The sequence below is a fragment of the Manis javanica genome, chromosome 5, assembly GCF_040802235.1.
Source record: "Manis javanica isolate MJ-LG chromosome 5, MJ_LKY, whole genome shotgun sequence".
Lineage (NCBI taxonomy): Eukaryota > Metazoa > Chordata > Mammalia > Pholidota > Manidae > Manis > Manis javanica.
This window is the reverse complement of record NC_133160.1, coordinates 1,560,141-1,583,037: the sequence shown is the minus strand read 5'-3', so window position 1 is coordinate 1,583,037 and position 22,897 is coordinate 1,560,141. Positions and strand designations below refer to the sequence as shown.

Below are 22,897 nucleotides of genomic sequence, written 5' to 3'. Positions count from 1 at the left end.
CCCACTTCTCACATCCCATTTCTTCACCCTGGCCTTTTGCCCTCCCTGCCCAGGGCTCCCTAGCTCATGGCTCCCAGACAGCTGAGCCCCATGAAAATACAGTGGTGCATCCACTGTGCTGTTCCCCAAGGCAGGGCTGGGGGAGCTCTTAAGGTCGGCAGGCAGGTTGGATGCACCCTGAGCTGCTGGCCTCCACTATCACTATCCCTGGTGGCATCCTGTGCCAGAAGCCAGGTGGCCCTGCCAGTAGTGCCGTGCTGTGTGGGAGGGAGGCACAGAGAGATGGTGGAGGACAGGCGAGGCGCCCTTGGCCCACCTCTAGGCAGTTTGCTTGGCCATTCGATTTACCTGGTCCCTGCGAATCCTGAGGCGGTTGGGGTGGGGGAGCCATATCAGAGGCACCTGCCTGTGAAGCTGCCCCCTCCTATAGCCCCTCTGCCTGAATGAGGCTGTGAGGGAGCCCCAGGCAGAGGGGAGAGGTGGGGAAGGAGGCCCAGTTGGTGATCATAGGGCAGGGGACCTGCAGCCCCCTCAACCCTCCCCGTGCCCTGAGCTGCCCTCGGTCCCTTGCTCCCTTCCCTACCACCCCACCACGAGTGCCCTGCACGTGTCACTCTCGAGACTGATGACCCAGGGTGGGACATGGGTTCTCGTGGTGCCCGCCTGCACCTTCCGTTGTCACACGTCATGTCATGGGGGATCTCATCTCTGTTTTTGGAATAGTAAGCTGAGGTCAGAGAAGTCAGGGAGGCCCGGGGGCCCAGACGTCAACCTGTTCTGCAGGACCAGACTGGCCCTGGGTGGGGGGCAGTTGGGTGGGAAGCTAAGGGTCCTGGGAATGTGTCCCCTATAAGCTGTCCCAGAACCCTGAAGGCCCTTGCTTGTGTCGGGGAAGGAGGAGCCCAGCGGCCAGTCCTGGTGGCCCACTTTCTGCCCCCAGGATCTCTGAGTGCTGCCCATCATTTCTGATGAGCGCTCAGGGCCAGGCTTCTAGGACATGACACTTGGGGGTTTCATGTCTGGGTCTGCCAGACTCTCACCAATTCTGCTCAGTTTTCCCACCAGCTGGACCTGGAAAGGAGGGCCGAGCTGCTAGATGGGTCTATATCCTAACTTATTTCTCTTCCCACCGGTCACCTTCCTTCATGCACAAGGCTTAGCTGCAGGGGTGGGCGTGGTGGCGGTAGAGATGGAAAAGGGAGGAAGGGGTTAAAAGAGGAGGGGAGCCTCAGGAGAGGCAGCCCAAGGGCCCTGGGCAGGGGGAAATGTCTTCCAACCGTGCACATCGGCTGCGCCCTCCCGTCTTTCCTCCCTGGGCATGAGCAGGCACCGCATCAAACATGCCCTCCTGGGCCCCTCAGCTCCTGTCCCTGCTCAGACCTGCTAGTGGGCCTTTAAAGCCAGCTCTGACCCAGTCCCCTGCAACCCTTCAGCTCCCTCCAGGCTACTTGCCATCTGTAGGCAAAGGCTCTCCCAAAGGAGTGGCTGTCTGCCCCTCCCATGTGCCAGGTGGGGCAGAAAGGGGACAGGTGAGACTTCACCTCACCAACATGTTCCTACACTTCACACCTCTGGCAGGTTTTTCTTTATCTGCAGACCACCTTGCTAGTATTAACATCTCTGAATCGGCTCACCTGTTCTGTTTTGCTCCTGCTAATCAGGATGATGCCTGGGAAACCAACGGTGGTGCCCATCATTCTTTCTCAGGTGCAAGTTAGAACCACACAACAGCATTCTGTGGCGATGTGCCTCATCTGCTGCAGGACACTGGCTTTAGGACCCCAGCTTGATGGGTGCTGGGGCCCAGGGCAGGACCCCATGTCTACATGTCCACACCCACCCTTGTTAGGGACCTGTCCTCTACTGTGGATAAAATGAGAGTTCCTGTGGCCAGGATTCTCACCAGGCCGTGGTTGACCAGCTTACTGCACACCTGTGGGCAATACATGGCTGTTGACTCTATATATAAAGAGCTCTGCCCAGCACTCTGGGCTCAACACGGTGGCAGGGCTGCAAGGTTGCAGGAGAGCAGAGGCTGGAGTGGTGGCAGCGGCAAGGACAGAGGCCCAGAGGACGGTTGTGCAGGACTGTGCAGACAGAGGGGCCCAGAGGCAGAGACAGGCTTGCTGCCTCCAGACTCGCTCTGAGTGAACGGGATTCTAGTGACTGACCTGCCACCTGGAAAAAAACTTGGGTATAACCCTTTCACCCCAAGAACATTTTGCTGTCAGTTTCTTTGGTCACACTGAATTCATAGCGAACTTGCCCGGGGCTGAAACCCATTGGCAAGACATCTACACACACTGTAGGTGCTCAGTAAGCGTCAGCTGCCTGTGGTCCTCTGCACATACGTGGGCCCTGGCCCATCTAAAGCCCTTCACCACCATTTTCTTCCGGGCTCAACACCACTAGTGAGATATGCAGGGCAGCTATAATCTCCATCTGGCAAATAGGAAAACAGGCAGTAAATTCGAGCTGCCCAGGTGTGGATTAAAGTGAAGGTTCCTGTGGTCAGGATTCTCACCTGGCCCTGGTTGGCTAGCTCACTGCACACATGTGGGTAATACATCATTATTGACTCTATATAAAGAGCTCCGCCCAATACTTTGGGAGACACGGTGGCACGGCTGCAGGAGAGCAAAGAGGCTGGAGTGGTGGTAGAACTGGGCACAGAGACTAAGATGGCTGCGGCAGGTAGAGAGGCCCAGAGGCAAAGACCAGCTTGCTGTATGCAGACTTGCTCTGAGTGGACAGGATTCTAGTGATTGACCTGACACCATGGAAATAAAGTTGGGTATAACCCTTTCACCCCAAGAACGTTCTGTCATTTCTTTGGTTACATTGAATCCACAGTGAACTTGCCCAGGGCTGAAACACACTGGCAAGACACCAGGTTTCCCAGCTTCTCAGCTCACCTCTACATCCCTCAGGTCAGCATAAGGCTTGGTGACTACTGAGTGGGTGGGCACTGTGAAGGGCTGTTTAGGGTGGATGTGCTGCGTGGGCGTGCCCCACCTGAAAAACACCACCAGCTGGCTCCTGGGTCAGGTCTCCATCCCACCACAGAGCTTGCACGAGTGCCCTCCACTTTAGGCAGGACTCCAAGGAACAAATAGCAGGGCAATTGCTCCTGGACCTGTGCACTGCATATATTTTTAGCCTTTGCCCTTCCTGGGCACTGGCACCAAGGCTAATGTCTGCAAGGAGCCACCTAGCTGCACACCCAGGAGCCTGGGGGCTTGGGGAGGTCTCTGGGAACTGCAACCCACCCTGGGATCCGGCTCCCTTTGTCTAGAACCAGCTTCTACTAGTGAAGAGTGCGTCCTTCCTCCCTCCGCTACCTGCCTCCAGCACGCACACAGTCTGGTAGCTCAGAAACCAGGTTTGGGAAAGTCACATGGAAAGTGGGGGAAGAGGGCCTCGGCTTCACTGGGGGACCAGCAGGTCAGATGATTACTGAGGTGCCAGGGAAACACGGGGCGGCACCGACTGGAGACAGTTGCGCCCCCTGGGGAAGGTTGTGCTGCGCTAAGGGACAGCCCATGTCACTTCTAGGGGCAGAATGTCCTTGTTCCTGGAGTGCCTTTCGGCGGTGTTGGGCTAATTCAAAGGCTGTGCTGTCCTGCTCTCCCCAGCACCATTCTCCAGGAGCCGAAGAGCAGTCCTGCACGGTACAGATAAACCTTGGCAGACAGACTTGAAAGACCTTCCCATCTTTTCTGCTGCTTTCCTGCTCCTTTTTCTCAAACCCAGTATTGTTCTCTTACTGGATGTTGCTGGGTGCTGGTGGAAGCCGGGGTTTCACTAAGGGCAGGAGTCTGCCCAGCCTGCAACTGGCCTGCCAATGCACAGGCTCGTCCTCCTCTGCAGGACCGGCAGTAACCAGAACGCCTGTTTTGCATGGTGGGTAAGTTCTCTCTGCAGTGGCTTTCACTTTTTTGTCTGGCATTCACAGTTAAGAAACACATTTTACGTCTTGACCACATACCCGATTAAAAAAAAATACATATATACACACACGCAGAGCCTTAAATATACCCTTCGGTAGGTAAAATGTTTCACAGGGTAAATACGTGGAAAGCCCTCAGATATTTCATCTGTTTCATTTTTATAAAATGTTGTACAAGACCCACCAAGTTTTTTCTAGGACCCAGCCAATCTTGGTCCCTGACCTGAGATGCCCGGTCAAGAGGGCGAGGGAGACAAAGGGCAGGCGCGTGCCTGCTCGCCAGCCCTGCCCGAGCGGAGCGCGCCGCACGCAGCGCGGGTCTGAGCACGCGGAGGTCAGCTGGGCCTCCGCGCGGGGGCCGGGGCAGCGGGCAGGCGGCCGGGCGGGGCTCTGAGGCCCGGGGGCCGCCGGGCATCTGTTTCAGGGGACGCGGAACGACCCCACAGGCCTGCGGGACGGGCAGGATTAAAGGAGGGGGGCGCGTCGTATTCAGTGGCTGACGCGGAGGAAGCGCTCCTTACTCGCAACTACTACTGCAACCCACGCCAGAGGGCGGGCAGCCCACCCGCGCGCCCCGCGCCCTCACCCCGCGAGCAGGCGCTCCTCGGCCCGGGGCGGCTCCCGGCCCCGCGGCCTCGGGCCCAGGACAGGGACAGCCGGCCAAGCACTCTTCTGCAGACGGGAAACTGAGGCTGCGGGGCTCGGCTGGGCGGGGCCGGCGCACGCGCTCCGCCTGCCCGATGCCCACCCCTCGCCGGGCCCGCCCTCCCCGGTCTCGTGCTCCCACCCGCGTGGGGCCCGCTGGGAGCGGGCTGACGGGAGGGGCGGCGAGGACCGCCGGGGAAAGCCCGTCCGGGCCGAGGGGGCTCGTTGCGCAGGCGCGGGGCAAGGACCGCCCCCGGGCCAGCGGCGCGGCCATATTTTAAAGGAGGGCCCGCGCGGCGAGCCAATGGGCAGCAAGCGAGCGTGGGGAAGGGGGGGGGGGCGGGGCGGGGCGAGGTCCCGGATGTGGTTGCGGCCGCCCCTCCTCCCCCGCGCTCTCCTCATAGACCCCGGCCGCGCGCCCCTGCTCGCCCGCTGCTCGCTGTGCAGGCCCCTGGGGCGGTGGCGAGGCGACACTGAGCGCAGGAGCGGGCGGGGCGGCGGGGCGTCGCGCGGCAGCGAGGGGCAGCCCCGGCCGGGCGGCCGCCGCCATGAGCGGCTCCTCGGGCACCCCGTACCTGGGCAGCAAGATCAGCCTCATCTCCAAGGCGCAGATCCGCTACGAGGGCATCCTCTACACCATCGACACCGACAACTCCACCGTCGCGCTCGCCAAAGGTAGCCCCGGCCGTCCAACCGCCCGCCAACAGCCGGCCCGCCCCTCCCCCCGGGCGCCCGCATCCCAGCTCGGGCCGCCGCCCCTCGCCGGGCGCCCCCGCTCCGCCGTCCCCACCCCCCGGGGCGCCCCCTCCGCCCGCGTCCACGGCCTCCGCCCCGCCCCCTGCCCTCGGCCGGCACAATAGTCCCCCCCGCCCCCGGCTCCCGCGGCGGCTTATTGTGCGCGGCCCGCCCAGCCTGGGTTGGGGCGGGGAGGCGGGGGCGGGTCCATGTCCCAGGGCGCAGCCCGTCTCTGCAGCTGGGCCGTCGTGTAGCCGGGCCGCTGCCCCCTTACCTGCCCGCGGGGCGGAGGGGCAGCCGGCGCGGAGCCCCCGGTCTCTGCAAGGGGGCTCGAGTCTCCCCGACCTCCCCGGAAGGCTGGGGGGTGAGAGAACATGATTCCTGCAAGGCCTTCTGGAACCTATTAAGCAGCTGGGGCTTCGCGCCTGAACAAATACCACGTCTTAATGGAAACTCCTTCCAGGATACGAGCATCGGTCGGCGGCTGGGTGCCCCCGTTTACAGCACTTTCCTCCTCTAACCTGGGCTTTCAGTCTGCGTTCATTCTTTTAAGATAGAACACGCCTTGTGGGTGCTGGTAACCACGCCGGAGCTCCAGGGAGATTTAGAGAAAGATAGTTCCATTTTCCAGACTCTCTACTGACAACTTGTTGAGGCAGGAGGTGGCCCCAAAATTCCTGTCTTCATTCTCAAGGGAGGACGGCAAGTGTCCTTTCGTCGCCTGTTAGGAAGAAGTGCTAGGGGCAGTCATGTCTGCGGAAACTGAGGGGTCTTACTGGCTTTCTTGGCTTCTAAGTGTTAAGGTGCAGCGTACACACTCCGAATGGCAGAGGGAGCTCCAGGGGTTTGCTGTGCAGTGGCCCCAAACTGGGAATACTCCCTTCTAGAGCCTAGTGCTCCAGTTCTTGGACAGACAGGCCCCACCGCTCCACGAGTGGCTCCCCACTATAAGGTTATGTGCTCACCTGGATTTTTGGCATTTGACTGTGTTTGGCATGAGACCCTAATTGGAGAAACTGAGGCCCAGAGTAGTCCACGGTCCTCAGCAGGAGCTGTGCCCCGTTGAGGAAGAGCTTGCTTCTGTCCCAGCTCTGCCTCTGACACCTAAGAAGGAGAGACTTGGTTGGGCTCCTTGAACCTTGTCAGTAGGGGTCAGCAGCCCAAGAAGCCCTTCAGCAAGCTGGTGGTGGGGGTCCAACAGCCTGGACCCCTGCTCCCAGGCTGGTTGTGGGTAGAAAAGTGGGGATGACATTCTCTCCTGACAAAGTGGCCTCCCCAGGTGTGAGGGGTGGGGAGGTTTCGGTGAGCAGGCAGCTGGCTGTTGACTTGGCCAAGTCAGACGCGAATGGGCGTTCTGCACAGCAGACCTTCTCTGGCTGGGGTGCTCAGCCTTCTGTGTGGATAATGTCTAGCTTCGCGAGCCATCAGGCTCTGAAGCTGTTGCTTGTTTTTGAGCTCTGCCAGCTGGGGTCTTGTAAGTGTTGGCCACTGAAAATTGAGGGGTGGAGTGGCCGAAATGTGAAAACTGGGTGCTGTGTGAGAGGCTGCAGGGTGTAAGGATTGATTGAATGCACTTGGCTGAGGACGATGACTTATCACTGATTTCTCTCAACTCCTAAGTGAGATCCTTTGGCACTGAAGACCGTCCCACAGATAGGCCCGCCCCTCCCAGAGAGGAAATTTATGAGTACATCATTTTCCGGGGAAGTGATATCAAAGACATTACTGTGTGTGAACCTCCGAAAGCTCAGCATACACTCCCTCAGGACCCTGCCATCGTTCAGGTAAGTGTGTTGCTCTTCTCTACGGGCACAGTTTCTAAGAGATGTGGGCTTCAAGTGGAACTTGGTGTCATCTGGCCAGAGTGCTCAACTCAAGTAATAGCCTTTTCATGAAAAGTGGTCTCGTTTTTGTCTAGGCTGTTGGTGTTATTATGGGAGGTTTTAATTTCTGCAGCTTGCAGTAGCACTGGCGTTTGCTGTAGAGGGAGACTTGCTGGGCACGTGTGTGTGAGAGAGAGAGCAGGGTGGTGCTTCTAGTCTTGCCAGGTGCTTGGGGAATTGGGTTTGTCCTTAGCTTCTGGCCGGGTAAGTCTCAAGCCCCAGTGGCATCCTGTGAGTGGTATTAGGTGCTAATGGAGACAGCAGGGCTTGCTCTCTTAACACTGTCCAGGTGTTAAATTCCAGTGTTGTGGGGCATTGAATTTGCAAGTTTCAGGCCACGTGCCTGCCTGCTGTGTACAGCATATTTCATCCAGGATTACCAGGGAGCCCAGGTTAATATTTCCTTGACCTGCAAACTTAAATATCCACTGGGTCTTCTGGGGTTCCTGCTGAGGGAGGCTCTGGGACTGAGTGGCTCCTTGGGAGACAGGGGCGTGAACAGTGGGCTCTAGAGACATGTGGAGAAGCCCTGGGTCTGAAGGGTGTGGAGGTAGGGTCCTCAGGGACTTCAGAAGAGGAGAGGACCTAAGCCAGGCCTTGGGGGCAGAGAGGCCTTCTGGAGCACAGGCACCTGAAGGCATGGGGCCCAGAAAGAGGATGGCCATCTGGGGATCCATACACAATTTCCCAGCTATGCCGCTGTGCTCCTGCGTGTCAGGGCCAAATCAAGGATGGCATTTTTGTTGCCTTATCAGAGAGGCTGGACTACCTGATAGTGGAGTGGCGCTGTAGTGGGGCTGATGAGTTAGGAGAAATTCGTGTTAGAATGACGCAGACAGGCGGAGCTGGGAGTGCAGTGTGCAGAAGGCAGCTTGGAGCTCCTTTAGACCGTCTTGAAGCTCATCCCCTGAATGCAGCCAGGCCTACAGGACAGTCCCACCCCGGCCAAACTGGCTGCCTTCCCCGTATAAACAGCACTGTCCAGGCAGGGCGATCGGACGGCCCTGCTCTGCTCTCACCTGTGTGTCTCGTTGCTCAGTCCTCCCTGGGCTCGGCCTCCTCCTTCCAGCCACACGCGCCTTACAGCCCCTTCAGAGGGATGCCGCCCTACAGCCAGCTGGCTGCCAGCTCCCTGCTTAGCCAGCAGTACGCCGCCTCCCTGGGCCTGGGTGAGTAACCTTTGATCCAATGAGCTGTTCGTGCTGTGACCTCCAGGAAGCAGGGCCACAGACCCCGATGAAGGGGACACTTGGTCGTGTTCATCTCATAGCACGTGCTTAGTACGTTAGTGGCTTCAGTTAGTTAGACCCTCTTGACGCCTCAGCTGAGAGTGGAAAAGGCAGCAGTCGGAGTCTGGGAATCAAATCAAAATTCATCTGGAGTGTCACGTCGGCCTGGGTCTGGGTGGGAGACATGGTCTGTCTGCTTCAAAGAAGAAATGGCGTGTAATTACAGATAAGTTTTAACTATTCGCACATTTGTCAGCTTGTGAACTTAAAGCTCAGTGCAGCGTCCACCTGTTGTAGTCTTTATCATTCCACTGTCAGGGCCTTGCCCACAAATGGCTTCCCTGAGGTTGAGCAGCCTAGAAATAGATTCTGTTCGGCACGTGTAGACTGAGTGTCTACCTCGCTTTATGATGTACTCAAACCGTGGAGTTGGCAGGCTCATTCCGAGGCAGTGGGGCTGTGACTGGTCCCGAGGGCTGCTTGCTTCTGAAACCATGTCCCGTGCTGCTCCTGGTGTGGCGGTGCCCTTCCCAGCCTGCTCGCTGTGTCTAGGGTAGGCTTATGTGATCCAGGTATGCGACGAGACTGCTTGGCTCTTTCCAAGCTTGCTGGATGCCAGGTAAGCTTCTCGTTACTTATTCGTATGCTTTCTTTTTTGCTCTTTTCTCCTTTATCTTCTTTTAGAGAAGTTGGTAAGCCCACCAGCCTCAGCCGCAGCTTCCAGCCCTAGCTCTTCTCCATCTCCACAGCCTGTTTCAGAGCTTGACATGTCCTCAGAGCCACATCAGCTCACTTCCAAGGGTAACAGCAGTTTGGGAGAACTGCATGCTGTCTTGCAAGCCGTGCTAAGAGCAAGGGGGTAAAACCAGTGGAGCCAAGTGACATAGCTGTAGCAGATGATTCGCTTGTAGCCTGTGGACCGTTGGGCTGCTTGCCTTTGGTTCAGTACGTAGTCATGGTTTATTGACACCCACAGTTTTAAAGAAGGGATTAGAAAGAAGCAAAAAAGCACTTGTGCTCTCTTCCTGGGTCCCGGTATGTTTAGATCTGTACGGTGACTAGCACACATGGGAAACCGTGCTGCACAGAATGCAGTTCCCCTGGGGCTTCTGCTGGTACTATGCATGTTCTAGATTTCTGGGTGATCCTGCAGGGCAGCACCCCCACATACCTCGAGTGCTGCTCCACCCCTCCAGGGAGGCATCTTCATGAAGTAAAGCTCCCTTGAAAGTCGGTGGCTCACTGGAGCCAGAGGCAGAGTCGGGGCCTGCCGGCCAGCTTGTCAGGACTGGTAGGCACCACCTGTGTGGTGGCTGTGGTGGCAGTGGGGTTCCTCGGGTTCCTGATGTCGTTTCAGCAGGGTAGGAGCTCTGTGTGCTCAGCCCTCAGGGCTGCAGAGACACCCAGGTAGCCCTCCTTCACCTCGTGCAGCAGCTGTCAGGCTGTTACTTTGCATGTATCACTTTCTGCACTCCGCTGGGATGCCAGGGTATCAAAGTTACAGAAGTCTTAATGTTTCTTTCACTTAGAAGTTACCCCAGCTAGTTCGTCGTTCTTAGCTTATTTACATATAACTGTTCCTCAGGAAGCTAGTTTGTTTCAGCTGGTTTGGTTTTGGGACAAGCAGATGAGCCAGATCTTGGCCTCATCCAGTTGGAGTGTGAGCAGCAGCCGTAGGAGCCCTCCCAGGGCAGGCTGTGCTGGGTGAGTGGTCCGCCGGGAGGGAGGGCGTCACGTCTATCCAGGGAGCCACTTACAGGCACCAGGCTGCTCAGTTCGCCCTGTGAACACTTCTGCTGATGTGATTCCAAGGGACTTTTCATGGTAATTGCTCTAGTTTCTGTCCCATGTGAGGAAAGGGTGAAATACTCAGTCTTCCCTTGTTGGGCCTTCCTGTTATAATGTTATTCTATGATTAGGATTTGTTTTCTATCTCAGACCCTGTGTGCCTCCACCCATTCCAACGTTGCCCTGTATAAGCGGTGCCCACAGCTCTGGAGGTGGGCAGGGATGGGCTGATGGGTGTGTGCCCCCGCCCCTGCCTGCTTCTGAGGCCTGTCTCGGAGCTGGACCCCGGCTGAGGCTCAGTGTCTGAACATTTGTGCTCGGCAGGGATTGCAGGACTAGGAGCAGACTTCACAGCCCCGTTACTGGGGCAGCCTGGGAACCCTCTGTGTCTTCACAGTGAGCCTTCACTCCTGAGAGGAGAGCGAGGTGCTGTTTCTCCGCCGCTGGCTCTCCCTGTGGCATCCTTTTTAGTTGTAATGTCTTAAGCAGAAATGACCGCTCTAGAATTTAACATCAAAGGCTAATTAACCATTGCACTTACTACAAAACTCCAGGCTGGGATGGTTCTTGCCCAGCGTGGACCAGAGTGAAACAGATCCTCAGACTGCACTTCCCAGCGTCCTGGGACCGCTGAGGCCCTTCGGGGTTAGAGTGTGTGGTTTTGGAAAGCCTGTTCCGAGCCACCTGGGAGGCGCTCCTTCATGCAGGGCGTTTCCCCTCGCGACTAGCCCGGGGAGCCCGGGGCGCGGGGCTTCCGCATGGGCGGGGCCTTGTCACCGCCTGGGCTAGAGCTGCGGGGCCGAGAGGTGCGTGCAGCTGGCTGGGACCGGCGGGGCCTCTGCCGCAGGCCGCTGGGGGGAGGGGTTAGGAGGCTTTCTTCTTTCCCCTGTTTGTAGACCGTCCTCCCTTCTCCAACCTAGGAGCTGCTTTCCCATCCGTCCCAGCTGGCAAGAGCCCGATGGTAGAGCAGGCTGTCCAGACTGGTTCTGTTGATAACCTGAATGCCAAAAAGCTGTTACCTGGAAAGGGCCCTGTGGGGCTGCAGCTTAACGGGCGTCCGGCCCAGCCAACCTGCAGGACCGCCAATGGTATTTAAACACTCCTCCCTGGGACTTCACCCCGTGTTCTCAAGTGGTGCACTGCTTCCTGGGGGTCCTTCTCTTAAAAACACCAGCCGCGCTCCCCATCCTCAGCCCCGTGTGCTCTGCAGGGCCGCCCCTTGCTGCCTGTCCCCCCTGTGGCAGTGCCACCTGCTTCCAGCTCCGGGCTCTGCTTTTGCGGGTGCTTGCCTTACACTCCCTTTTGCGCCTCAGATGTAGCTCAGCCGACAGATGTGCAAACTCAAGGGCAGGTGAATGACGAGAACAGAAGACCACAGAGGAGAAGATCAGGTAACAGGGTTGCGACTTGAGTCCTGGGGAGCCGTAAACAGCCCAGGTGCACTCTGCTTGCCTCTCCTTCCTGCTTCCGTGTGGGGGACAGTTTCTGGGGTGCTGGGCTCAGCAGCTGCCTCAGTGTTCCCTGCCCCCTCTTTGTCATCTGGCTATGAGTCCAGTTGGGTCGGTGGCTTATCAGCCATGGCTGTCCCTTCTTAGGGAACAGAAGAACAAGGAATCGCTCCAGAGGACAAAACCGTCCAGCTAATGTTAAGGAAAACACAATCAAGTTTGAAGGCGACTTTGATTTTGAGAGTGCAAATGCCCAGTTCAACCGAGAGGAGCTGGACAAAGAATTTAAGAAGAAACTCAACTTTAAAGGTCTTTGTTGTGTGAAAATGGCCTCCACCTAGGGGAGTGTCCATGGAGCAGGTGGGGAGGACAGCTGGGATGAGGGGTGCTCAGTGTGGAAAGCCGTGTCGAGGAACACTGGATGAGTTGGGGGGCTGTGGGGATGTTGAGGGGGGTGGTGTGTGGAAGCAGTGCTCTGGAGCAGAGGTGACTGCACGGCCCAGGGCGGCCAGGCGTGGTTTGGAGGGAGAAGTGACTGGCGGAGCCCAGAGCGGTGGCGCCGGCATAGGGCATGGGCCTTTCTGGGGCAGGAGGGCGCTTGGGCTGCTGCCCAGGATCCCAGGGCCTGCTTCTCCATGCAGATGACAGAGCCGAGAAGGGGGAGGAGAAGGACCCTTCAGTGGTGACCCCCAGTGATGAGACCCCTGCTGAGGATGACCACCTGGGGCCCAACTGCTACTACGACAAGTCCAAGTCCTTCTTCGACAACATCTCCTCTGAGCTCAAGACCAGGTCAGTGGGCTGGCATGGCTGGGAGGGCTGCCAGGGCTGGGGCCTGAGAGCTTCTGGGCTCTCAGCACACGGACACAGCGGTCCCAGTGGTGCTGGTGCAGCAGGTGACGGCAGGGGACTGGTGCCTGAGGGTCCGACACAGTCCAGCCGCCACTTCCTTCTCAGCCTGCTTCCGTCCTCAGGCGACCATGGTGGCCTGAGGCGCTTGTTACCTGAGGCTTCGGGCCCGTGTTCTGTCCAGGCTGTGCTTTCCCGGTTGCTTGGGACCAGGGACCCGGTCACATCCTTTGTTCTTAGCATGTGACTGACAGCCAGTGCTCACAAGCGGCCGGGATCAAGCCAGGCCGTAAGTGGGGCCCACGGCTGCCAGTGCCATTTGTCCTGCAGCAGCACCAGGTGTACTGCTGGCCACTGAGGAAAAGCAGGAAACAAGCCCCCACATTCAGCTGCTTACTGGGGGACCATAGATCAGGGGAAGTACGTGTGCATATGCAAGATAAAACCACTTCAGGGAGAAACCAAGCTGTGAGGGGAGGGAGGTGGGCATGGGGTGGCTGTGAGGGCAAGTGCTGCTGGCTCAGAAGGGTGAGTTCAGGGCTGAGTGTAGATGTGGACATGGCTTTCCATGTCCTGGACAGGACAGCAGGGTGCCTTGGCTGTGGGGCTGGAGCTGAGCCCAAGGGCGGGTCAGGGAGGAGTGAGGAGGTGTAGGCATCCACATGGGACAGACGTCCTGAGATGGGATGGGGGATGGGTAGTGGTGCCATCTGGCCTTTCACTGCGTCTTTGTTGAGAGCAGGCTGGCGACAGGCAGGCAAGGGAGCTGCGTGACCTCTTGGGAGGCTCTGCCGCAGGCCGACTGTCCGAGTAGGCAGCGCTGGCAGGGGTGGAGAGCAGCTAGGCGTCTGAGCGTGCTTCGAGTGTGGTGCTGGTGGGGTTTTCTGGCAGGGTGCAGGGAGAGCTTGTTGGCTGGGGCAGCCGAAGGGTGCGGTTGCTGGTTTTTTTTATGAGGGGCCTGTGAACAGACCTGGGGTTCTCACTAGAGAGACAGGCAGGCGTTGGCAACATATCTAGGTAGCGTGAAGACTGCCAGGCAGTGTGGGGTATTGGTGTCGTGCGCCTCCCAGCAAAGCATGAGCATCACGCTCTTGGGGACCCCACTGCATCTAGTCTGCCCCCTCATTTAGGAGAAAGATGTCTGCAGGGGTCCCTGACCTGCCCAGGTTGTGGAGCCTAGCCAGCAGGCCTTCCTGTAGAGCACACTGGGGTCCTGTGCTCCCTTCGGTGGCGTAGGGGTGAGGGTTTCATGTTGACCAATCCAGTCCAGTGGAAGATGGCCTGGTTGCAGTGTGGCTGGGAGCACCTGCCGAGTCGGGTCTCAGGCTGCAGAGCCCTGACTGGGTTGTGCCTTCTAGTGGCTCCGGTAACACAGTCACACCTCTTTCCTCTCTCCCCAGCTGTATGAGGTTGGCGCCTGGCTCAGAAAGCCGGGCGTGGGTGCCTGCTGCAGCTTGTCTCACTCACCCGTCTGGTTCAGTTCCAGGCGGACTACGTGGGCTGAAGAGCGGAAGCTCAACACGGAGACCTTCGGGGTGTCAGGAAGGTTTCTTCGGGGCCGTAGTTTCCGGGGTGGATTTCGAGGGGGCAGGGGCAACGGTACAACCCGTCGCAACCCGACTTCCCACAGAGCTGGGACTGGAAGGGTGTAAGGATGCAGCTGGAGGTGAGTGAGGGAAGCTTCTGGATCCTTTGGTGGGAGGACACTGGACAGGAGCGCTTCCAGGAGGCCCTTTCAGGAAGCGCTCAGGAGCCGGGGCGGCTGGCTCTGGCTTCCAGGAAGAAGACAGGCCTCCAGGTACCAAGGCAGTTGGCCAAACTATGGGCTTAGGCCTTCTGAATCGCCCAGGGGGTGCTTGGGCACAGCGGTGGGACCCAGGCCCCTGAACTCAAGTGTCTGGGGAGGGGCCCTGGCCCCAGTGCTGTCGCCGCGGGCTCCAGGTGCGGGAGGGCTGTGTGCTTGTGGCCTGAGTGCAGTCGGCAAAGGGCTCATTAGCCGCCAGCCCGCACTGACCGCGGGTCTGCATTTCTGACGCATCCCCTCTGCCTCGGTTGCCCTCAGGCCTGGGCACTGAGTGGGTTACCGGCGTGCCAGGTGTTCACCCAGTTCAGTGTGTTGAGGGTGGGGTAGTGCTGCTTCCCTGTCCCTGTATGTAGTTTCCGTGGTGGGTTGTCGTGGGGAGTCTGACGAGCCCTGGCCTGAACATGGGGTGGGAGGGAGGCTGACGTGCCTGACTGGCTTCAGGGAGTTGCCAGCCCAGGTGGGCCAAGTGTGGTCACCAGATGTCATGTCCATTCCTTGCAGCCCCTGCTAGAGCGGCATAGAAATGGACCTGTGTCTGAGGGTGTCAGAGGGCCCTGCACTTCCTCAGGGAGACGCCGGCCGCTGTCGCCTGCATTTGCGAATCCGTGCTACTGCTTAGGCTTTGGACTTAACTGAGCTTGGACGTGGTCTGAGTTACAGCCACTTGTTTTGGGGAAATATTCATGGGTAACCTCTTGGAGATGTCTGGGCCAATCTTTCCTTTGCTGCACACAGCTTAGTTCTAAGGTTTTGGTATTTTGCAAAGAAGTTTCTGGAAGGAAAGCTTGTTCCTCACTTGGTGACTTTTTTTTGACAGCTTTGACTTTTAAAGTGGAATCAGATCTCATTTGGCAAATGCTGCAGTCAAGCGCATCTCTGTAACCCAGCTGGCCCGGGTGCTGCTGGCCTGGTACCCCTGCTGCCAGATGGGGGGGTCTCAGGAGCCAGGCAGGGCCAACATGGGGGCCTGTAGGACCGGGCCTAGGGCAGGTCAAGTGGGGTGCTCCACAGATCATGTATAGGCAAACCAGACAACCCTGATGTCCAGAGTGGTGATGTCGAGGTTGGGGGTGGGCAGGGGGGGCTCCTGGAGATACAGGAATGGGCCCTGAAAGTGAGCTAGGGGCTGTCACTAAGAGCCTGGGTTCCATAGGGATTGGGATTGGGATTGGGAGGGAGCTGAAGCCCAGGACAAGCCCCGTGGCGCGCTCCTGGCCTCCCTGCCTTGTCCCTGCCAGCCCAACTGGCGACAAGTCAGTGTTGGACTCTGGCCGAACACTGTTCAGTGTCTCATCCACTTGGAAATGAGCCAATCTTTTTTTTCAAGGTCGGTTGACCGAGAGCATATTTCCTCTCAACTGTAAATAGTTCCGTGTTTTTTGTTTTACAGGTGGGTAGAGGGTGGGTGGGGAATATAAATTTGTTGCATGAGTAAGTGGGTCAGACCTTTAGCATAAGCATGCGTCCCTCTGGCTGACAGGGCATTGTGTTAAACCTAAGCACCTTGGTAACTAAGCCCCTCTAAGTAGCTACAAAAATCTTAGTTCTGTGTTGATTACCTTTCTGTAAAAGCTTGGGTTTATTTTTGTAGGTCTTAATGGCCCAGAATTAGGGCATAGCAGTGGGGCTGCTCTGTTGGAATAATGTAAATTGTAATTATAAATAAACATTCAAACCTTTAAAACTTCTTTGCTCTGAAAGTAGTCCTGTTGTCTGCAGCCTGAACCAGTCCTCGCCCGTGAAGGTGGGAGCTGTTCAGGTCTCGCACTGGTAGGATGGGGGTGGGGGGAGACATGTGGTGCTCTTGAGAGAGACGTGGCTGGTCTGGGTGAAGGGCAGAGCCAGGCCTGAGTCTGCAGTGAGTCTGCACTATCACCCTCGTGGAATGAGTGGCTCTGCTTTCCAGACACTGGACACACTAGTTTTAAACACTCAGTTCACAGATAAACCTGCTTCAGAAGTGGCCCCATTGCCACCTTACCACAGCCTCCAAGCTCCCTGGAGCTTCTGCGTTCGTTCTTGGGGCTGAAGGATCCATGACAGGGCCGGGCCCCGGAACCGCAGGGAAGCACTTGGCTGGTCTCAGGCTTGGCGCACTCCCTTTCACTGTGATGCACTTCTGGATAACTTTTTTAAAAGCAACCTCCAGAGGACGAAGGTTGCTGTCAGCCATCACTCCCTCCTTTAGTGCCCCCCCACGACTTGGGCAGGGACCAGGCAGAGCCAGTCTCTAATGCCTGTGCCCCACTGAGTTTCAGAATTCGAAGAAATTCTTGGCATTTTTTTTCATAGAAAAATACCGTTTGGTGGCCAATGTCCTTGACCAATAAAAAAACTTAAGCATAGTATAAATTAGAAATGTAGGTAGCCACCTGCCAGGGAACTAAAAGCCAGGTGAGTGACTCAGCAGTTGAACCAAACAGGTGTTTCTGCTGGAGAAGCCACATTAGTCAGGGCACAGCCTAACCACCTGTGGCCAGCCGTGCTGTTAACATTTTGAGTCACATTTTATGCTGAGTTGAAAATGTATCGGCCTCAGTTATGCACCTCGAGCCAGAGAAGCTGTAGACTCAGCAAGAGGTGGAGAACAGACCCCTGGAAATCATGACCACGTGGTTGGTTGGAAGGGGCAACTTGCCACAGACCCAAAAAGCCTTTGGGATGTATGTCGCCAGCAGGCAGTTCCATCCCTTGCCTTGGTGGCAGGACCTTACGGGACACAGCAAAGCTGTGCAGGCCTAGGGAGTGGTTGTTAACGATTTTTCTGTTTAGGCAAAACTTAGGACCATGCTGGACGGGAAACTATGGGCAGTCTTTCTGGCTGAAAACTTGAGAGGTCGAGAGGTCAGGGGAGAGCCAGTACCAGAAGTCTTTAGGTAGAAATATGGGAAACAGTATGACCTGGTCTACTAAAATCAGACTGTAAGACTGGTTCTCAACACAGCTGCTGCCCTGCAAAATTTTTAAGCCATTTACTTGTGTCCTTGGTGTCATGTTAACTAGGAACTTGAACGGAGGCTGAAGAAGAAACAGTGTCCACATCTACCTGGCACTCCATGTGCTGCTTTAGTTGCTGGCAACCTTAAGCCCTTCCACCCTGCAAGAAGGAACCCCTCAGGGGGCCGGGCCTGCTGTCCTAGCGCCTGCAACCCATAAGGAAAGCAAAGATCACACGAGGGACACGAGAGACCAGAGACGGAAGGGCTCTGCTTTCTGAAGAGTCCTCGTGACTACATCCAAAATACACATTCTCTAAAAGAAGGTTAAAAAATAGGGAAGTTTATTGTAGGAATCCTGGACAGAGACTCAACCATGACTTGAATTTAAAAAATCATCACAAACCAAGAGTTTATCCATCACGATGCTTTCTTCTGTTTCTTCTTTTCGTTTTCTTCTTTTTCTTTTTCAATTTCAGCAACATATTTCTCAATTTCTTCAGGATTTAAGATCTACCAAAGGAAGAGTCATGGTTAGCCCCCAAGCCACCCGAGGAGCCACTGAGCACCGGGGCCCATCTGGGAAGGGAAGCGCTGGGACTGTGCCCGGACTGCCAGTCGGGCTGTTTTATAGGAAAACAAGGCCTCGTGTGCCTGGTCAGGTGACAACAGGCGGCGCCTCCCTACGGGTAGTGATTGTGCAACAAGCACATCTGCATAGTTGTCGATGGCTTTTCACCCAAAGGACTCCACCTTTCACCAGGGTCTCGTTTTGGGGGAGCCACAAGAGGACCCCTTTCCTTGTGCTAACAGAGCCACAGCTGGGTGGTCCTCAACCCCTGCCCGCCTGGGCTCCGTGTCAGAGCTAGCAAACCCAGCCACTACCTTGAGGGGCTGATCTCGCCGCATGACCGCAAGCTCAATGTTTTTGCCACCTGACTGAACCACCTAGAAGGGAAGAGAATAGCATCAGACACCACTCCCACCTTGAGACCCAACGCCGGCAAGGGCCTCATGATACTGTGTGCACCCAAACCCAGTACTGCCACTTGGGGAGAGGGCAGGACACAGTGAAGTCCCAGCACCTGCAGCTGTGTCCTAACAGCCTGGCAACCCATGAAGTCGTGCACACATGGGCTCCCTCCTGTGTTCTGGCACTTGGGCCTGAGCTGGGCAGCTGGCCATGTGTTCCTCCCCAACGGCTCTGCCCTGACAGCTGGCCTCCAGGATGGCCTTCAATACCAGTGCCTCCACAGTCCTGACAAAGCCCGAGACCTCACGCCACGCATCCATTATTGCCACTTCCTTTAATTCCCCAACTTTATCAGTAGCTGAAGCCTCAGAAAAGTGATGGCTCTGAGTGGAATAGATCCCATGCCTGGCCATGCCTGGCCTGCCTCTGCTGCTTGACTGGGTGCTCTCGGGCAAGCAACGTGGGACTCTGCACCCCAGTGGGGCTCCCCGTGGGAAGGAGGGGAGGTGTGGCTGCATAGCACCAGCCCCACGGCCTTCTGCCAGTACAGCAGTCGCTGGCTGCGCTGCCCTGCCCACCCAGCCCGAGCCCTACACCACACCACCATCCCCAGTTTTCAGATGCAGACTTACTTCCAGAAGGGCCTTGATAACCAGTTTAATGGTCAGGTCATCCGTCTCGATGGCTTCATCAGTATAGTTCTTCTCTAGAAATTCGCGCACTGACTTGGCACCCCGCCCTATGGCATTGGCCTAAAACAGACGTGTGTTTACAGGACAGGGTGTAACAACCCAGAGCCTTCCCGAGGACATAGCCCTCCTGTGTGGGCCAGCCATTACCTGCTCCCCCTCCCTGTGCTGTGGTACGAGGTAGCCTGGCACTGAGGCCTTGCCTTATGGCTTCCTTTTGCAAAGGGAATTTGGAGTCGATGATTCTTAACACGAATGGGATTCTACTTCTGTTTCATTGAAAAACATGGGCGATTTCACTTTTTGCTGTGTGGTCTTTTTCTAAATGGCAACGTAAACATCTGTGCTCCCGCACCAGAAGCGTCCTGGAACACGCTTAAGGTTCCACAGGACTAGCCGCGACTCACCTTCCAGGCATGGTAGGTGCCTGAGGGGTCAGTCTGATAGAGCCTGGGGGTGCCATCAAAGTCAAAACCCACAATAAGGGCGGAGATGCCGAAAGGTCTGCGCCCGTTGCTCTGCGTGTAGCGCTGCGGAGAAAAGGAACATGGATGCTGTCAGCAAGCGCAGCTCCCGAGCCCACCCCGAGCGAAATGTACAACAGTCCAAACCACTGCGCGTTCAGCGATGGGATGAAAATCTGTCACTCAGCCCACTTTGAGGTTATTTGCAATTCAAACAATAAATAACCCCAGACAACAGTTTTCAGCACCCCCTTCCCTTTTTGCTTTCTCAGACATGCACTCTGGCCACACAGCTGGTTTCTAAGATTCCACCATGGAATGGCGGTGGTTTTCAGCTCCCCCCCATGTGCTTGGTGAGCAGTATTCAGAACAGCAGGACAACAAAAAGGGGTCACTTCCCTCCAGAAATTGGAAATGAGACTGCCCCAGGCCACTATGAGAACAATGCCACAGAAACAGATAAAACTATAGTGAGTCACACGTGTACGAAGTAAAGACCAGGGCCACACATGCAGTAAGCGTGGTTGATTTTCTTGAAGTGACACGCAAACACCTACGTGAAGTCCCGCAGCAGGGCACCTTCCACAACGGAGCAGGACCACTCCACAATCAGAGCTGAGCCACAGGCAGGTGGATACCCACCTGCTTCAGACTGGCAATGTAGCGAGTGATGTACTCCACAGTGACAGGGTCCTCCACGGTCAGCCGGTGGCTCTGGCACTCTACCCGGGCCCTGTTGATGACTATTCTAGCGTCGGCAGTGAGGCCTGCAATAGAGTGAAGCGGAAGTTCCACCTGAGCCACACCTTGCCCGCTCCGACTGAGGACAGCACACATCACATAGGCAGGGAGCAGTTGGCCTTTGGCGGACTCCAAAACCTGTCCGCCTACACCAGCCCCCAGATCGTTCTGAGCTCCCAAGAAGGCTGGCGCGCTACAAATGCATCCCAGACCACGCCAAGCGCACTAATCTCATGAGGCGGCCCATCAACCCCAAGTTTAGCTCAGGCGAACTGGACCTTCTTGAACCGGACCCCAAGGGAGTGCTGCAGCCATCAGAGTGCAGAAGTACACAGCACTCCCGACAGCAGGGCAGCCCACCGGCACAGTGCGCTGTGGTAAGCCCGGCCTCTGGCCTGTACAACAGTGGAGCCCCTAGTCCCGGGCTGTCCACTCACTCAGCCTCTGTGCTTCACCACCGAGCAGAGAGCCCCCCGCCAAGAATCAGTGACCCATCCTTTTCTTAAAAGCCCAAAGCTATGGCTTTTAAAGGACTAGTTGACCTAGTTCGTCTCCCCGCAGCCCACTGGGTTAACCTCGAAGGTGGTGGTCTCTGTGGAGTCCCCGCAGACTGACCTGCGAATGCCATGCAGACATTGTCGTCCAGCGCACAGATCTTCCGCACCGTTCTTTCATCCTGCAGTTTGGCCACCGACTTCTTCTCCACACCAAGAACGACGATGTCTTTTCCTCGAACACCAACCTTCATTAACAGTATTCAGAGAGGTTCTGTCCCCAGGTAGAGCACTAGGAGCGGCTGTTAACACCTTGCAAACACCCTGGGGTAGCAGCCCAGGCACACCTCTCCCCTCCACTGCTGTGGGCACCCCCCCCCCCACAAACCACAGGTCTGGCTGCTGGCAGAGCTGGTCCAGGTGTCATGTCCTGGGTGCCCACTGCAATGCTTTAAAAGTAGTGACATACAGTTTCAATTACAACCCAACTAAGTAGCAACTAGTGTAGCAGGTGTGCATGTGCCCTCACTTCAACCCAGTGATTCTAAGGGTCACATCCAAGGCCTTTAACATCCAAGCTCCCTGTTATGATAGCAGCATTTGTGCAGTTGTGAACCTGCCCTAGAACCCACCTGTTCTGTCCTGCACCCAGGAACAGCAGTGTGGGGAGGACAGCTTTTCAACTACCACCAGGCCAACTGCTCCGTTAGAGTGGAGAGGGGAGAGTTAAAACCATGGGAGATCACCTGTAGGCAGGTACCCACCTCCTGCTCCAATCAATGCAGGAGCAGAGAAACAGCTCAACCACAACTCGAAAAACTTATTCTCAGCACGGTGGGCATTTGAGCTGCTAACTCTTCGACTGCAGGCTGTCCCATGCACTGTAGGGTGTTTACAGCTTCCCTGGCCTGTCTACCCCTAGATGCCAGCAGCACTCTCTATGGTCTCCAACAAGGAAAGATGCCCCACACGTTGCCAAATGCCCCCCTGGTTGAAAGCACTGGTCTGCGGTGTTTCAGATTTCAAGGACCTTTTTCAGGTACTGCCTTACTTGAGTTCAAAGCCCTCCCTGAGGGAAAGAAGGCCAGGCCAGAGACACCAGGTGGATTAAGCAAAGTGGCTGGCCTGGGGCGGTACGGGTGTGTGTGACAGCCAAGTCCTCTTCCAGTGCTGTACTCAGGTAGGTCATAAGATGGACTTTAGACCTTAATTTCAGAAGAAAATTCAGGAAATGAAAACTTAAGAATTCACAGAATCTGCGTGTGGTCTGCCCATTCAAACCTCCGAAATACCAAATGATCAAACCGTCAGTTTTTGATAAGCTAATAGGTGCCCCAAAGAGGTCACGAGCTTAAATTTCAAACGGTGGTCAAAGGGGGAGAGAGGTGCTCAGACACCAGCAGGAGCACGGGCAGCAGGCGCGGCCTGCGCCCGGGAGCTGCAAGGCTGGCGCGCCGGGCACGCTGCCCTTTGTTCCCCAAGCCCACCTGGGCCACGAGGTCCCCTAACCGGGCCGGGCGCAGTGTCCCCGCGGCACCTCCTCCGAGCACATTCACCCAGCCAGTCCCCAGCCAGCCCCGCGTCCCGGCGCCCGCGCGGGTGGCCCGCCAACATGGCCGCCGCTTGGAGCAGCGGGCGCCCCGCGGGCGCCGGGCCTCGGGGGCTCCCCGCGCACGCTCCGCCTCGGGGCACCTGCCGGAAACCCCGGGCACACCCAGCGCCGCTGCCTGGAGCGAAAACCCAGCTGCGGGGGAGCAAAACTACCAGCCCTCCGCCCCGCCCTCCCGCCGCGACTTCCGCGTTCGGCTAACGCGCCAGAGGCGCCCCTCGGCCGGGGCTGGGCGCGCGGCTGCTCGGGCGGAGCCAGGGGGCCTCGCGTCAGGGCCCGCTCCGCTGCGGCCGCCGCCGCCGCCGCCGCCCGGAGGCCCGCTGCCCGCCCCCCGCCCTCCGGGCCGGGCCCGCGGCCGCCGCTCACCGCGGTGGAGCCCTTCTTCACGGCCTCCTGCGCGTACTCCACCTGGAAGAGGTGGCCGTCGGGCGAGAAGACGGTGATGGCGCGGTCGTAGCTCATGCCGGCGGCGCGGCGCGGCCGGTCCGGGAAAAGCGCACACTCACTGCAGGGGCGGCTCGCGCCTCACGCCGCCGCTGCGCCAGCGCCAAGCCCGCCCACCCCCAGCTCCGCCGACCGCGCTGCCGGCGTAAGGCGGCGTCGGCAGCGTCGGGCAGCGCCGGGAGGACGTGCGCGCGGGGGGGCGGGGCTGGGCCGAACC

The 22,897-nt window shown here is 57.4% G+C and overlaps 2 protein-coding genes across 9 annotated transcripts; one reads left to right on the top strand and one right to left on the bottom strand.

Moving 5' to 3' along the window:
• Nucleotides 1–4,983: 4,983 nt before the first annotated feature.
• LSM14B (LSM family member 14B) lies at nucleotides 4,984–16,018 on the top strand. Of its 8 annotated transcripts, none has more exons than XM_073236372.1 (10): nucleotides 4,988–5,269; nucleotides 6,950–7,113; nucleotides 8,252–8,381; nucleotides 9,126–9,242; nucleotides 11,150–11,317; nucleotides 11,543–11,620; nucleotides 11,825–11,986; nucleotides 12,319–12,469; nucleotides 13,927–14,192; nucleotides 14,832–16,018. In XM_073236372.1, the coding sequence occupies exons 1-10, from the start codon at nucleotides 5,143–5,145 to the stop codon at nucleotides 14,849–14,851; spliced, it is 1,383 nt and encodes a 460-aa protein (XP_073092473.1). In that variant the 5' UTR covers nucleotides 4,988–5,142; the 3' UTR covers nucleotides 14,852–16,018. The 8 variants fall into 8 exon arrangements, with proteins under 8 accessions (XP_073092474.1, XP_073092476.1, XP_073092473.1 ...); XM_037006415.2 differs by having other exon boundaries at nucleotides 4,997–5,269; nucleotides 14,007–14,192; XM_073236373.1 differs by lacking the exon at nucleotides 11,543–11,620 and having other exon boundaries at nucleotides 4,984–5,269.
• Nucleotides 16,019–17,588: 1,570 nt separating this feature from the next.
• On the bottom strand, nucleotides 17,589–22,834 carry PSMA7 (proteasome 20S subunit alpha 7). Its single transcript, XM_037006437.2, has 7 exons — nucleotides 22,603–22,834; nucleotides 20,749–20,875; nucleotides 20,035–20,159; nucleotides 19,336–19,458; nucleotides 18,872–18,991; nucleotides 18,152–18,214; nucleotides 17,589–17,779 (listed from the first exon to the last, which is right to left on the bottom strand). Exons 1-7 carry the CDS (start codon nucleotides 22,696–22,698, stop codon nucleotides 17,687–17,689), a joined length of 747 nt encoding a protein of 248 aa, XP_036862332.1. The 5' UTR covers nucleotides 22,699–22,834; the 3' UTR covers nucleotides 17,589–17,686.
• Nucleotides 22,835–22,897: the final 63 nt, after the last annotated feature.